Raw genomic sequence first — 16,226 nt, 5'->3', positions numbered from 1 at the left:
TGGAATTTGCTTTTTATAATTCCTCTGGTCATGAGTATAGGAAAAAGATGAGTATGCAAGAATATACTCACTGTATCAAAGTGTGAAATTAAAGCAGGATTACAGGAATTGAAAACTGGAAATTCCTGCTATCAGTCATCTTTGGTGAACACAATGCTTGTATGACCTATAGAATTCTACCTTGATAACCAACAAATTATCTCTATTATCTCAAAGATTATTACATGTGAGTCTGGTCTTTCTGGAAAAACATCCAGCATATACAGCAACTTGAGGAACAAATACTGTTGATTAATGACAAGGCCTTATAATCTCCTGGGTGCAGTGAAATAAATTCCACAAATATAAAGAAGGCATTTTAAATAGCATTCTTCTCAAATTATGAATGCTTCCTATATGCAATTTCCAACATAAATTAAGTGATCAGACTGTATTCAGAATACACCAAAAAAGCAAACTGAGACCTTGGTATATATGTTTAAATTTTAATACTCAAGAAACAAACATAAGTTAAAATTGGGTACAAATACTGCTGGCATAAGAAAAGAATATACACAAATTTGGATTAAAATGGGGTCATTATGTGAATCTGGATGTAAGAATACATCCTAACAACCTGTTGTTGAAGCCTTTTAATAAAGCAACAGATTTTAAATCAGATAGATATAAAAAGACTGAAGAAAAACAGTGACTTTTCCTTAAATTCTCTTATCCATAAAGAATGGCAAACTCCATATGGACAGTAAAGTTAGAGGTCATCTAATTTACCAAGGCATTTTGAAGACATAAACCTTAAATACCTACTTTAAGCCCAAACAAGGTAAAAATAATCAGCATTTCATTGTGCTCCGAAGTTTAATTTTACACATCAGTCGTGTTAACAAATTATAGCAAATAAAATAAAAGCATTTTCCATTTTTTTGAAAGTACACATCATTACTTCTCCCAGGTACTTCAGTAATTTAAGCTTAATACTCGTTTCATTAAACACAAAAAAGAATTTATAAAATCTTGCACTGTTATTAAGAAGAGATGGAAAGTTCTCCCAACTTCAACAATGTAAATGCTGTTTTTAAATTGTGAAAATGAGTAGAAACACTAACTCTTTAGGAGAATTTCAAAATACATCTGAAGAAACGAATTGTCTTTCAGATACTGTTTATTCAAACAAAACTTTTCGCTGGGCGTGATGGCTCATGCCTGTAATCCCAGCGCTTTGGGAGGCGGAGGCAGGTGGATCACCTGAGGTCAGGAGTTTGAGATCAGCCTGGCCGATGTGGTGAAACCCCCATCTCTACTGAAAATACAAAAAAATTAGCCGGGCCTGGTAGTGGATGCCTGTAATCCCAACCACTCAGGAGGCTGAGGCAGGAGAATCACTTGAACCCAGGAGGCAGAGGTTGCAGTGAGCCGAGATTGTGCCACCGCACTCCAGTCTGGGCAACAAGAGTGAAACTCTGTCTCAAAAAAGAAAAAAACAAAACAAAACAAAACAAAACAACGTAAAAAAAAAAACCACTTTTATTTTGGAAGGGTAAGCTATATACAAATAAAAATTCATTCAACATGAATGTAATCGGAGAAATTCCCTACTACTGAAAAATAGTAATGTATAAACTGACTTCCAATTATTCAAATACACCTTTTTCCTTTCTTTTCTTTTTTTGAGACAGGATCTCACTCTGTTGCCCAGGCTGGAGTGCAGTGGCACAATCTTGGCTCACTGCAACCTCCACCTCCCGGGTTCAAGCGATCCTCCTGCCTCAGCCTCCTGAGTAGCTGAGATTATAGGCATGTGCCACCATGCCCGGCTAATTTTGTATTTTTAGTAGAGAAGAGGTTTCACCATGTTGGTCAGGCTGATTTCGAACTCCTGACTTCGTGATCTGCCCAACTTGGCTTCCCAAAATGCTGGGATTGCCTGGCCTCAAATAAACAATTCTTTGGCTAATTCTGGAATTTGTGTCAGATGCCTGTGGGATACTTTTATTCCTGATCACATTCGACACAAAACTTAGTGTTTATATACTGTAAACAACATAAATTACATATTGTAAAATCTACTAGGATTCATAGGTTGACTACATACAATTCCATTTACTTTTTGCTTTCTTTTAAGTTCTAAAAGTTACTGATAAATAAGTGTTACTTGGTTTTATAAGGGAATACTTGATGATAAAATTCTTCCTGTCTGAAAATATGCACTAAATATTTCTGATCACTAAAAAGTAAAGCTTCATCACCTCTTGAACATTGACTTCACTTTCCAAAGATGTATATATCATCTCTCTCAATGCCCAAGTCAATAGTCGAGCTAAACCAAGTAATTGGTGACTGTCTCTTTAAAGAAGAGAAGCATCAATTCTTCCAAAAACTAGCCTGCACACATCTTTGATTTTATCTGTACTCTTCAGGCAAAAGATCACTTATCATCATAGAAAGTTTTCTTGCTTTGTAATCTATAGAACACTAGTCGCCAGCTTAAAATGCTTATTCTATGATTGTACATTTGTGTAAACTATTATTTTTTTCTTTAGAAAACACATTTTAGTTTAAAACAGAGAAACACAAACCTGAATACTGAATAACCTATGATAATTGACAATACTGTGAAGCTATTAAAAGCACTCTTAAAACTTCTCAAAGTTCATTAATAATTTTTAAATAGTCACCATCCCTTAAAAATAAATTATTTACAAGTATCACCTTAGGTTGATGGAGTTTATGCAGTCCTTACATGATCGGGATATGCTTCTTGAGAGTGTGTGCCTACAGTGCAGAAAACCTTGAACATATCTTGTCTACTTGCCATTGGAAAACTGAAGGCAGCATAACTTTATTAAAGAAAAGTAACCTAATTGGAAGAAATTAATTAAAATCCGTATTGTGATATCTAGAGAAAAATAATTTCATGATAGAATTTTTACATAGCATAACTCTAAAATTATTTTAATATCATCTTAATTTTAAAGTTGTTAAAACATAATTCAGATGTTTCACATTATTTTAATGTAAAATGTCAGGTCTGCACTCACAGGAAATTACATTATAAAAAATTATTTTTAATATGCTAAAAGCTACTAAATCAGTTTCCCCTGTCACATTGCACAACATGTGAAACATAAGGTGTCTTAAGTTTTTATAGATAATATAAAAAATTGTTTACAAAATTTGTTTATATTTCAGTAAGTTAATTTGTTGGATTTTTTTTAACCAAAAATATTGGTGACAAAATATTACCAATGTAAATATCAGCCACGTGAAACAATCAGTTCCTTCCGATTTGGAAAGCTTAAAAAAAATAAATAATAAGAATTCTACCTAACACAGAGTAATGCCAAGCTAGTCAGCAGCAGCCATGACTTAGTATTGTTGGATCAGGCAATCCTGATCAGAAAATTAAATTAGGTGCCTTTTGTAGGACAAGTGCCAAACCATTGCTTTTTTTTTTTTTTTAACCAAAATGCAATTAACTAATAGTAAGAGCACCACCATTGATATCAGCAGTATATGAACTCCATATTTAATACATATTCAAAAATAGAGCAACTATTGTTAAAATTCTTGTAGTGTTAAATAACTTTTACATTTCCTGCAAAAGGCAGATGTCAACAAAGATGCTAAAGACTGAAAATCATATACATGTCTATTATTAATAAAAACCTTGCAGTGATTTTACAACTGTTTGCTTCAGAAGGGCTCCTTCTGGTGAATTCAGATATGTGAATTCTGATGAACCCTTTCCTCATCCCAGCCTCCATCCTCACTATCCTTAGTGTCTGCACCTATCATTAGACAGACACAAATAGGAGAAACTTTTAAGATGTGAAGCTAACACATTCATTCTCCCTTTTCTCTTTTTTTATAATGACTATGTATTTATTTTCTAGGTTTCTTACTTCCAGTCATGACAAAATAATGGTCATCGTCTTCCTTTTTCTTTGCAGTAGGTTTTTTATCTCCACTATCTGCATCCTTAACAGATGAGGGTGGCTTCCTGGTTGAAGCTGGGGTTTTGCCACTTTTGGGATGCCCTTTAGTTGAATGCTGGCTCTTAGCGACAGTCTGTGCTGACTTCGGTGCAGTTTGTGTTTTGGTAGAAGACTGGGGAAGGCTCACGATGGACAGTGGGGTACGGCCAGGAGACTTCGAGGAGCTAGGTCCTGTCTTCTGAAATGTACTTTTATTCTGAGGCTGCATTTTGGTAACTGAAACTATATTCTTATCTTTTGATTTCTGTGTAGCTTTTACAGGAGAAACTGAGGACACAGAAACTGGCTGATTTAAATTCAAGGCCGATTTAAGTTTCTGTGCTGGGACTGGCCTTGCTTGTGGGGCTCCATCGGATGGTTGAGACTGTGTTCCTAGACCCGTGGCTATGGTTTTGGAACTGGGTTTTGTCATTTTTGCAGAGGACTGGAAAGAAGGTTTAGGTCTTACAGGTATATTTGCTTTAGGTAGCTTGGGACACTTTGAGGATGAATTTGAATGTGCAGCTAAGTGAGATACTGCATTATCTCTGGAAGAAATATGATTATGTTTCAAATACTTAGGTTGAGTTTTTCCAGAACACTTATTTGGCAAAAGTGTGGACTCAGGCAGATCTGCTGAATTCTGGGCTGGAATAACCTTGGCCTTAGGGGTATTGGGGGATGAAATACATTTTCTCGGTGACTCAGATATACAAGGTGCAGTTCTTGGTAAAGCTGGTGAAGAAGTGTTTTTACCTACTGGATTTAACGAAGCAAGTGAAGATGATGCATTGTTTGAAGGAGCCTGCGGTTTCTTTGTTATGCCTTTTGAAGACTTGAGCTTGGGATGAGAAGATGCTGCGGGAGAATTTGGCAATTTAGAACGGACTGACATAGAGCCCAGATTACCTCCTTTCAGTGAAGATGCTGGCACCAATGCACCTGGTGGACGTCCCTGTTTTTCTTTGCTTTTTGGAATACTAACTGGCATGCTGGGTTTTGAATTTTGTTTCTGAAACATGTTAACTGCTGACAAAGGATTCATTTCAGGAGGCTGAGGTGTTCTGGCAGGCGAATCAGGTACACTTTCATTAGAAACTCCTTTTTGAAATGCTAAAATTTTTTGTTCTAGTGTGGCAAACTGTAATATTCGACAGGGGTCATACTTAAGCAAAAATCCTTGAAGAGTATCCCAACCTCCACCAACGCGAACCATGACATGTTTTCCATGAAGCATCTGCCCCCAAAGGAAAATAAAAAGTAAAGCTGTAATACTGTGAGGTTTATAGTTACAATTCATTAGCAGTTACAATATGTGATGTCTGTGATCTATAAAATTCAGAGCATTTGCCAACAGCCTCACTACAAATTGACAGTTTCTTTCTTGTATTATTAATATAATAAATTTAACTCACACTGAATTATGCAACTAATGATACAAAATCTTCCAATTTGTAAGGAAGGTATTTACATATAACTTGCATCCTAAACATAAGACGTCCTGGCTCTGCCAATATATCTCAAGTTGGGTTTTAGGGCCCTGTCCATTCAGTAAGCAAATCTGCACAACTGTATGAGATTACCCACAAATTTTAACTCTAAGTCCTATGCTCTGTGCACTGCCACATCATACTGCCTTAAAACATAAAGCTATTTAAAAGAAAATGCATGCAAATGTTTCTGTATGAGCTAGGTGGGGCTGAGGAGGTAATAATATGTGAAATAGAAGAAAATATGGATGGTGAAATTATGTTTTTAAATACTTTTATATTATTTTCCTAAACTGGAAATAAGACAGCTTCTGTATGAGAAGTGGAAAGAATGATGAACAGGTGATATTTCAATCTCCTTAGCAGCAAAAGGAACAATTAATCAACTGTAGATGGGACAAAGGAAGGAAATGAACATATATATCAGCATACTGGTATACATACTGATTCTGTGTCAGTGAGAAAAATATTTTCGTTTAATGCCCAAGGCTTGTATTATTATAAACTCTACATTTCTTTCTTTTTTTCTTTTCTTTTTTTTTTTTTTTTACTATAGATACTCAATCTTATTACATGTTTTAGTTTTTCTTCTTATGATGGAAAATTATTCCTTTTTCTAAGAAAATTTGAGAAATACGTCCCTTGAGGTATACAAGGATTTTTCCCCTATTATACTCACTGTCAAAATAATCTTAGCTATCCTGAAGTTAGTTGTTTGCTGTGTGATGAGTGTTTACCTAAACTCATTATATACTCATGAAAGAAATTACTCCATTTTCCCTGTACAGTGAAATCCTTCCATTAATAGCATCTTTTCCAATGTTTTTAAAAGTAAAAGGAGAGCAAAAGGTTAGTAAAGCAATAAATCCAATTTCAAAACAGTATTTATGTGTAAATAAAGTGTAAATAATGGACTTACTCTTATAAAGAGTATTTTATCCCCTAGTCGGTACCGTCCTTCAGATAAATACTCAATAGAAAATCGATGAGAACAACTACAAGGAGGGTCCTCAGCAATATGTTTAACCTAAGATGACGAACAAGTAAAATTTAGTGCTTGTTACAAAAAGCATTTTGTTTAAAGTGTAACATTATTTGATAGCTAAGGAAAACCAAACTCAAAGACAAAAATTCTAGGTTCAATGATTTAATCGCTTCTCCTGTGCTTATTAACAAATATTGAGATTAGACATTGCTAATCTAACATAAAAAAGCCACAATCTTCCCAAAATGACTTTGTGGTAAAATTCTTATTTTCCCCAATTTTACCAAAGAGAGGTTAAACTTGCCTGAGATCATACAGCTAGTAAGTAGCAGAGCCAGGTTTCAGATCCAAACAGCCTAGCTGGTGTCTGTCTGTCTCTCTCTCGGTATCTCTCTCTCTCTCTCTCTCTTTTTCTTTCTCTCTCTCTCTACCCTCTTTTTCTTTCTCTCTCTCTCTCTCTCTCTCCCACCCTCCCTTCCCACCACCCTTCATCTTCAAACATATAACACAGTGAGGTCAATTAACACATTTGTTGAGTTTTAAGAAACATATGAGTTTGTTATTAAGCTTGAATTTATTTTAAGCCCTGAGTTAATAATACATGTCAAATCAGAGACAGGCCAACAGTAAAGGCTAAGTAGGAATTTTCACTTGTCCCTTAACAGTGTACTAAACTAATATTGTGGGGGAAATATCTAGATTTGCTCAAATTTATTATTAAAATTGGCAGAAACATATTCACATCTATTCTGTCAAGACTGGATAAAATTCTTAAAATTTTCAATCCAAGATGCATTTCTCTAAAAATGCTCTGTTTCAATAGCCTGCTAAGGAAATAGGAGTTGGCATGGGGGAACCCTACTTCCACCAGTCAAGAAGCTTATAGAATTTTGTATTATTATAAATATTTTTAATGGTAGAACTGCAGTAAATATAAAAACAAATTTAAGAATTCTACATTTAAAACATGGAAATGGAAAGATATTAAATGAAGATATTTGTTGAAATACCTATGATTGAAAAAAGTCACACATCAACCACTGTGGAAAATATTTGGCTTTTCCTAAAATTACATTTTTGAAAAAGGAAGGTCATGAATGTTTTTCTCAATTACTGCCACACACAATTTATCAAAACGAACTCATATAACTAAACTTAGGCATGATATTAAAGAGAGTCTCTTTAGATAGGCCTAATTTAGCTGAGCGCCAATAGAAATTTATATGATTGTCTTAAATATCTACCTAAATCAAATGAACACTTGTGGATTCACTAGGGCCTGGTAAGAAAGGTCCAGAATTTATTTTCCTATATCATTTATTTAACAAAATAATGTGCATATAAACAAACAGAACTGATTTTCATAAGTCACCCAATCAAGTTTATTTTGTTCACATGCACACGTGCACATGTGCATATACGTTGATACAAACATACACACCATGTGCATAAAATGGTGAAAAATAAACTGAACTCTGGGAAAGGGCTTACAGTTATTAGAACCATGTTGATACATTAGTTAACCAAAGTAATCTGAAAGGAGATATATCTTTTAGTCACCACTTTCTGTCTGTAAAAATTTCCTAAGTATATAGAATTGCTGTTGTATATTTTGTAACAGGACTTTAAATCATGAATCAGATAATAACTGTTCCTTATTTTCCAAGATATCTGTAGATCACATATTTACAGGTAGACATTGAATGTATTCATATAGCACACATATATTTAGAGAAATGTTTCTTTTTAGTTTTCATAACAGGAATGCAGACATAAGATGTCGTATCTTTTCCTTATTTAAGATACCTGAATCTCACTTATATTGAGCAGTACAAATCAGCACTAACCCACAATCAGAACAAGGCATGAGCCTAAAAGAAATAAGAGCTATAGGTAAGAAATGATTTCTTCTGATTTTATTACATAATTTACATTATATTACTGAAGGAAATAGCTAAGGAAATAAAAACAATCTACAAAGGTACTATATTACTATTATTTTCATTCTTATTTCTATACAGTTTGTCTATATATACATATTTTACACAAAATAAACATTTTTCTTGTTGCTACATTATTCTTCACAATGATCACAATGATTATCATGTTAAGATTATGAATCCTAATTTGCCAAACCATTGCCCTATTTGAGGGTATTTACTTTTTCACCATTCTAAGTCCTAATGCAATAAACACTTTCATTTATGCCACTTTTTCCCTCTTCAACTACAATAAAAATGACAAAGTAATATTTTTGTAGCTCTTAAATTTGTCCATTTCTTTTTCAAAAGTTTACATCATTTTCCATTGCCAATAGTAAACCCTAAGTACAGTTTACTAGAATTTAAAAGCACCAGGTTTAATAATTTTAAAAGATCTTGCTAATGGGGCAAATGGTATTTCATAGCTGTTTTAATCTGATTTCCTTGATTATCAGCAAGTTTCGACACTGCACTTTCTTCTTGTGTGAACACAGACCTCACCCATTTACTTACTGCAATGTTTTTCTTATCAAATTGTGTAAGGTCTTTATATAATAGGGAAATGAACACACTGTATTTTCCACTTGATAAAAATATTTTTCCAATGTTTCCTTTTTATTTATCATTCTTTAAGGTTATATGAGATTTAAATTTTATTTTCTACCTACTGCATTCTTTGTTTCCCATATTGATATTGACAATCATTATATATATATATATACACACACACACACATCAATTGCATAATGTAGGTAGATATTTTGGCCAGATAAAAGAGTTATTCATTCTGACATGTTCTTAATCTGTCTTGCAAGGTTATCTGATAGTTTTACTATAGACTTTCATTACATTAAACAAAACAATCAAAGCAATACTTTTAAAATGTTTATTAGTAATGATTTATTCATTATTTCTTAATTTTGTACATTTAACCCTTTTACAAAATGCTACAGTCCAAACAACAGTCTAAGCAGAAAATGTTCATGCTCAGTTCACCTTCATTGTTCACACTGCAGTCACTGCAGAAGACCCACAACCCAAGGAAGAGCAACTCTATTAACTTCTACCTAATGAACAGATAAAGTTAAGAAGACTGTCCAGTTGTAACCTATCCTCTAACAAGTTTGGATATATTCTGGAGGAGAGAATGCTCAAAAAAAAAAAAAAACCATCAATCCTCCCTCACAACTTTTCCTCCTCCTATATTCTGCAAGTATCAATATACCACCTACTTAGAGAAACCTTGGAAATCACCCTAGATTCTCTCTCTCACACAAACACTCACTAATTCCTGTCAATTCTCCTAACAATACCTCCTAAATATGTCTTATATTTGTTCCTTTTGCTCCATCCCCATTACTGCTGCTCAAGTTCAAGCTCTCATCTCATGCCTGGATTATTACCACAAAACCAAGATAACCTCTACCTGACCGTGAGAATATTCCTTATAATTTGCAAATCAGATTACAATACTGCCAGACTAAAAAAAGAATCAATGAATTCTTGTGGCCTATAGTGCTCTTCAAGATGAGTTCCAATCTATTTGCCCCACCACTCCTCAACTACATTTATTCCTCATCATACACAAGCAGTAACAAATCGCCTTTAAAATATAATGCCCTGAATTCATCAGAGAATGGAGAATAGTACTGGTTTATATTCTGAATAAGAAACACTTGCTTTTAAAAATAGCATCACCTGTAGCAAACCAGAAGTGCTTAAAACTATGAGACTTCAAGGTATTATGTTCAAAAGAAAATGTGGCAACTACTTACAGCTTCGTGTAGCTCTTCATGCTGACAGCACGATTTTGGAATGCTGATGGAATCTTCAGGCCCAGAAGTATTAAGCAAAGTCTCTTCTAACTCAATTTCTTTCTCAAGTTTTACTAACACTGGTGGCTCAACCCCATATCTGAAAACCAACCAGGAGATCTGATCATTCAAGCAAAGTTGACCCAGGCACTTGCCTGCATATCAAGATAGACTTTCTTTCTGAAGTAAAGTCTATATGATCCTCTTCTACCAATTGTTTCACTGGGATATTTGAAAATGCTTTTTCATGTCTCATAGATTGTAAAATATCTATATTACAATCCTCACATCATAGCACATATTTGGGTTGCAGGATGCTCCCAATATTCTACCTGGGATCCTGAAAGGTGGCGGCTTTCAAATCAGCTGCTGAGTAAAGATAGAACTGAAGTAGGTATGGGGGACACCACTCCTTGCCTTCTGCCAGATCCTCTCTGTATTCAGAAGACTTGCTTTGACTTGAACTGCCTTAGACTACATGCTCTTACCCTATCCTTAATCTAAAAAATTTAAGTAACCACTCCCATAGTTTAACAGTAAAAGAAGACAAGCTATATTGAGAACTCGGATGTTTACATATGCTCATGCAAACAGAACGAAGTTGATAAAGAAACAAAAAGATAAAATAGGAAAATAGTTAATTTAAAGCATTTTTTATTTATAGAAAATAGTGTTCTAAACTAAAATTCAGTAGATTTAAAATGTTTATAACACTGAAATTCTGAAATATTGTGGAATACATACCTTGACACAATTCGACCAATCTCAAGAAGACAAAGATACACCTGTCTTGGATCTTTGTGCAAAACTGTGGAAAATAAAACCACTTATTTTATACAGCAAAATTAAGTACGGAAACATATTTCTGGCATGGAAGAAGAGAGTTAAATAAAAAAGAATAATGAAGACAGCAGGTTTACTTGTTTAGGAAAAATGAAGAAAAAACACTTTTATTTTTTCTCCTTATTATCTTCGACAAATTAGTTTAAAAAAACAGCTAACAAGAACAGAATGAAAAATTACCAGGGACCTTTATTTGCACAGTATTTAAAGTCTAAAAAATTGAGGGCGTAGTAACACTGCTTATGTTTCAGATCTTTCAACAAGAGATACCATTAAAAGATATCTAGTACCTCAATTTTACTTTAAGCTATCTTTAGCATTGAATTATGTGTTAATACCTTTCTCAAACTCTTACAAAGAGGAGAAAGTACTTCCTAACCCATTCTAGGATGACAGCGTTACCCTGATACCAAAGGTAGCCAAATGAAGACATCATAAGAAAACTAAAACCCAGTATGTCTTATGAATATAGATACAAAAATCCTCAATTAAATACTGGCAAACCAAATCTGGCAGCATATAAAAAGATTATATACCATGCAAGTGGATTTATGCAGAAATAGTTCAATATAAGAAAATCAACCAATGCAATATACTATTAGCAGAATAAAGAAAAAAACCCAATTATCTCAAGAGACAAAGAAGTTTTTCACAAAATCCAACCATTTCATGATTAAAAAAAAAAAAAGACTGAACAAACTAGGAAAAAAAAGAAAGTTTCTCAATCTGATAAAGGGCATCTAGGAAAAACCCACAGCCATTATCATTCTTAAAGGTAAAAGACTGTAAGTCTCCCTCTCAAGACCAGGAAAAGACAAGGATGTCCACTCTTATTATTTCTATTCAGCATTGTATTGGAGGAGGTAGCCATGGCATTTATGCAAGAAAAATAAATAAATCATATCTAGACTAGAAAGGAAGAAGGAAAACTACCTCTATTAACAGATAACATAGGCCAGACATGGTGGCTCACACCTATAATCCTAGCACTTTGGGACAGACTGAGGGAGGAAGATCGCTTGAGGCTAGGAGTTTGAGACCAGCCTGGGCAACAAAGTGAGACCCTGTTTCTACAGTTTTTTTTTTTTTTTTTAATTAGCTAGGCATGGTGGTGCACACTTGTAATCCCAGATACTCAAGAGGCTGAGGCAGGAGGATGAACTGAATCCATGAGTTCAAGACTACAGTGAGCTATTATCATGCCACTATACTCCAGTCCTGGGTGACAGAGTGAGACCCTGTCTCAAAGAACAAAGCAACAAAAACAAAAACAAACAAACAAACAAAAAAACAAAAAACAGGTAACATAATCGTATGTATAGAAGAAAACCCTGAAGAATCTACAACATAACTGTTAGAGCTAATAAGTTCAGCAAAGTTGTGAGAGATAATATCAATACACAAAAATTAGTTGCATACACTAGAAATGAACAGTCTGAAAATGAAACGAAAATAATTCCATTTGAAATGGCTTCGAAAAGAACAAAGTACTTAGAAGTAAACCTAATCACAGAATTGTAATACTTGTACACTGAAAACTACAAAACACTGTTGAATGAGATTTTAAAAGATTATAAATAAAGACATCTCATGTTCATGGATTGGAAAGACAACTTGTTAAGATAGCAACATTCCCCCAATTGACCTACAGATTCAGTGTAATCCTTATCAAAATTACAACAGCCCTTTTTTTTTCCAGAAATGGAAAAGCTGATGATCAAATTAATATGGGATTCCAAAGGGCACAGAAAAGCCTAACAATCTAGAAAAAGAACAAAGTTGGAGACTCACACCTCCCAATTTCAAAACTTACTATAAGCTACAATAATCAAGACAGTGTATCTCTGGCATAGGGATGGATGTACAGACCAATGGAATGGAAATGAGTGTCCAGAAATAAACCCATACATTTATGTACAATCAATTTCAACAAGATGCTAAGACAATTCAGTAAGGAGAGAACAGGCTTTTCAACAAATGGTGTTGGCACAACTGGACATCCACATGCAAAAGAATGAATTTGAACCCCTGCCTCCCACCATATACAAAAATTAACTTAAAATAGATCAATGGCCTAAACGTAAGAGGCACAAACTGTAACATTTACAGAAAAAAATATAGGTTAAAAATATGTATGACTTTAATTAGGCAATGGATTTTTAGATGACCAAAAGTATGGACAAAGCAAAAAAAAAAAAATAGATAAATTAAACATCACCAAAATTTAAAACTTTCGTATATCAAAGGACACTATAAAGTAAGTAAAACAATAACCCAAAGGCTAGGAGAAAATATTTACAAATCCTATCTAATATGGCCTAGTATCTAGAATATATAAAGAATTCTTGCAAGTTGACAAAAAGGGTAAATGACCCAATTTTTAAAACAGGCAAAGGATTTGAAGAGATAGTCTCCAAAGAATTTATACAAGTGGTTAACAAGCATATAAAAAGTTGTTCAATATCCTTAGGGAAATGCAAATCAAAACCACAACAAAATACTACTTTACACCCACTAGGATGGTTATAATAAAAACAAAAACAGGAAAATAACAAGTATTGACAAAGATGTGGAGAAATTGGAACACTTGGGCACTGCTGGTGGAAATGTAAAATGGTGCAGCCACTTTGAAAACAGCTCCTCAAAAAGATAAACAGAATTATTACCATATGACCTAGAAATTCCACTCTTAGGTATATATCTGAGAGAATTAAGAAATATGTTTACTTCAAACTTTGTACACAAATGTTCACAGCAACATTATTCATAATAGCCAAAGAGTGGAAACAATCCAAATGCCCACTAGCTGATGAATGGCTTAAAAAAATATGGCATATCTATACGATGGAATATTAGTCTACCATAAAAAGGAACTAAGTACTGTTACATGCTACAACATAAATGAACCACTGTGCTAAGTAAAAGAAACAGACACAAAAGGCCACATATTGTATGATTCCATTTATATGAAACATCCAGAATATGCAAATCCATAGAGACAGAGAATAGAGTTTGCCTTGGCATGGGGTAAGAGAATAACTGGGACTAATTGCTAATAGGTACAGATTTTCCAGAAATGTTCTGAAATTAGATAGTAGTAATGATTGTACAACATGGTGATATACTAAAAACCACTGAAATGTACATTTTAAAATTATGAATTTTAGATTATGTACAGCATATCTCAATTTTTATGCTACTACAAAAGAAACCTAATACACTTAAAAATGGTTACATGGTTAAGACAGTAATTTTTTTTTTTTATGAGTCTCACTCTTTCACCCAGTCTGGAGTGCAGCGGCGTGATCTTGGCTCACTGCAACCTCTGCCTCCCAGGTTCAAGTAATTCTCCTGCCTCCGCCTCCTGAGTACCTGGGACTACAGGCGTGTACCACCATGCCCAGCTAATTTTTGTATTTTTAGTAGAGACGGGGTTTCGCCATGTTGCCCAGGCTGGTCTCAAACTTCTGACCTCAGGTGATCCACCCGCCTCAGCCTCCCAAAGTGCTGGGATTACAGGTGTGAGCCAATGCACCCAGCCTAAGATAGTAAACTTTACGTGCATTTTAATACAATTTTTAAAATAAAAATAAATGTAAAAGGCAATGCAACATAAAGGTAAACAGAGATCCTTAAAACAATTTTTAAAAAGGCCTGATCACGGAACACATGCTAAATGCAATGATATAGTAGTTGTGGATCATCTACCTTTCTGTTCCAGTCCTTAAAGTTAGAAACTCTAGGAAACTTCTGAATCCTAACCTAATCATGTGCAATATGGGCATTAATTGCATGTGCCCTGATTCCCTCAATAGAAATAGTAATTGTTGGCCGGGCTTGGTGGCTCACGCCTGTAATCTCAGCACTTTGGGAGGCTGAGGCTGGCAGATCATGAGGTCAGGAGATTGAGACCACCCTGCCTAACACGGTGAAGCCCAGCCTCTACTAAAAATACAAAAAATTAGCCGGGCGTGGTGGCAGGCGCCTGTAGTCCCAGCTACTCTGGAGGCTGAGGTAGGAGAATGGCGTGAACCCAGGAGGTGTAGCTTGCAGTGAGCTGAGATCGCGCCACTGTACTCCAGCCTGGGCGACACAGCGAGACTCCATCTCAAAAAAAAAAAAAAAAAAAAAGAAATGGTAATTGTTCTTTGATTTATGAATAGCATCTATTATACACCCCAAGCACAAAGTATACTCTTTCAAAGCAATAAAAAGCCTACATTTGAGTTTAAAATTCATACCAACAGAGGAATTTATCCTAAAATTTTTACTAAATTTGTTTTTCTAAATACTTTCTAAGTTCCTTAAAATAGTATATTTGTTTCATAAAATAGCTTTGAGTTGCTAGTAGCAAAGTGTAAAAAATTAAGAGGCTCATCTTTGAGACCTCTGGAGAGTAAAAATATTAGCTTATCGGTTCAACGCCCCAAAATGAATACTGGTATTGGCAGTGCTTTACTTAGTCCTATACTGACCTTCAGGAGAGTGAGAAGATCCCTTCTACTGAAAATGAGAAATATACAACAATCTTATGTCCTTTTAGAAATAATAAACTAGAAACTACAGAATTCAAAGCATTTCCACTTTGTTTTGATCTCTAGAAAGTAGATGTGCCATTACATCAACTACACTGTCAATAATGATCAGCCCATCTGGATCTAAAGCAAGGTGCAAACAGAGGGATAAAATAGCATCCCATGCTTGCTCTACACTGGATAGGGGTGCCCAGATGCAGAGCAAACAGGAGGCCGCTTACCCTGTGTGAGGGCAATAAGGGTGTGTACTGTCAGTAGAGAATTTTAAAATAATAATACAACCAACAAAAAGTCAGTTTGCTTTTTACTATCACCACAAACCAGCAATCCTAAACTATGTCAGTGATAAAACTTCTACCAGGGCAGACAACTCCCACAGCCCTGCCCTTGGTACGCTGCTGCACTTATCACATTATGAATTCAATGTCTGGGGGTGGGGGGTGGGTGTGTGTGTATGTACACACATATAAATGCTTTCAAATATAGTATAAAACTTAAATAGCTACCGCTTTAGTCACTGCACAGATGCTTCTGTTGACTTCAAGGAAATGAGAAAATACAGCAATAATTCTTCAACAGAGCATGACTTCTCAAAATGAATTGTCA

General features: G+C 34.7%; 1 protein-coding gene across 3 annotated transcripts in view; it reads right to left on the bottom strand.

Annotated features, from left to right (window-relative positions):
- Positions 1–471: 471 nt before the first annotated feature.
- The window catches only part of GAS2L3 (growth arrest specific 2 like 3), a 54,731-nt gene continuing 38,976 nt past the window's right edge, over positions 472–16,226 (bottom strand). For all 3 annotated transcript variants that reach the window (XM_012509866.2, XM_030821264.1, XM_003269907.4), the window contains 4 exons: positions 10,987–11,050; positions 10,204–10,342; positions 6,381–6,488; positions 472–5,208 (listed from right to left, as the gene is read on the bottom strand). In XM_012509866.2, coding sequence (XP_012365320.2) covers positions 3,880–5,208; positions 6,381–6,488; positions 10,204–10,342; positions 10,987–11,050 — 1,640 coding nt within the window. In that variant the 3' untranslated portion in view covers positions 472–3,879. The remainder of the gene's footprint in view (positions 5,209–6,380; positions 6,489–10,203; positions 10,343–10,986; positions 11,051–16,226) is intronic.

The sequence above is a fragment of the Nomascus leucogenys genome, chromosome 10 (genome assembly GCF_006542625.1).
Source record: "Nomascus leucogenys isolate Asia chromosome 10, Asia_NLE_v1, whole genome shotgun sequence".
Classification (NCBI taxonomy): domain Eukaryota; kingdom Metazoa; phylum Chordata; class Mammalia; order Primates; family Hylobatidae; genus Nomascus; species Nomascus leucogenys.
Note: the sequence above shows the minus strand (reverse complement) of the source record. Positions and strands in the feature narration are given on the sequence as shown.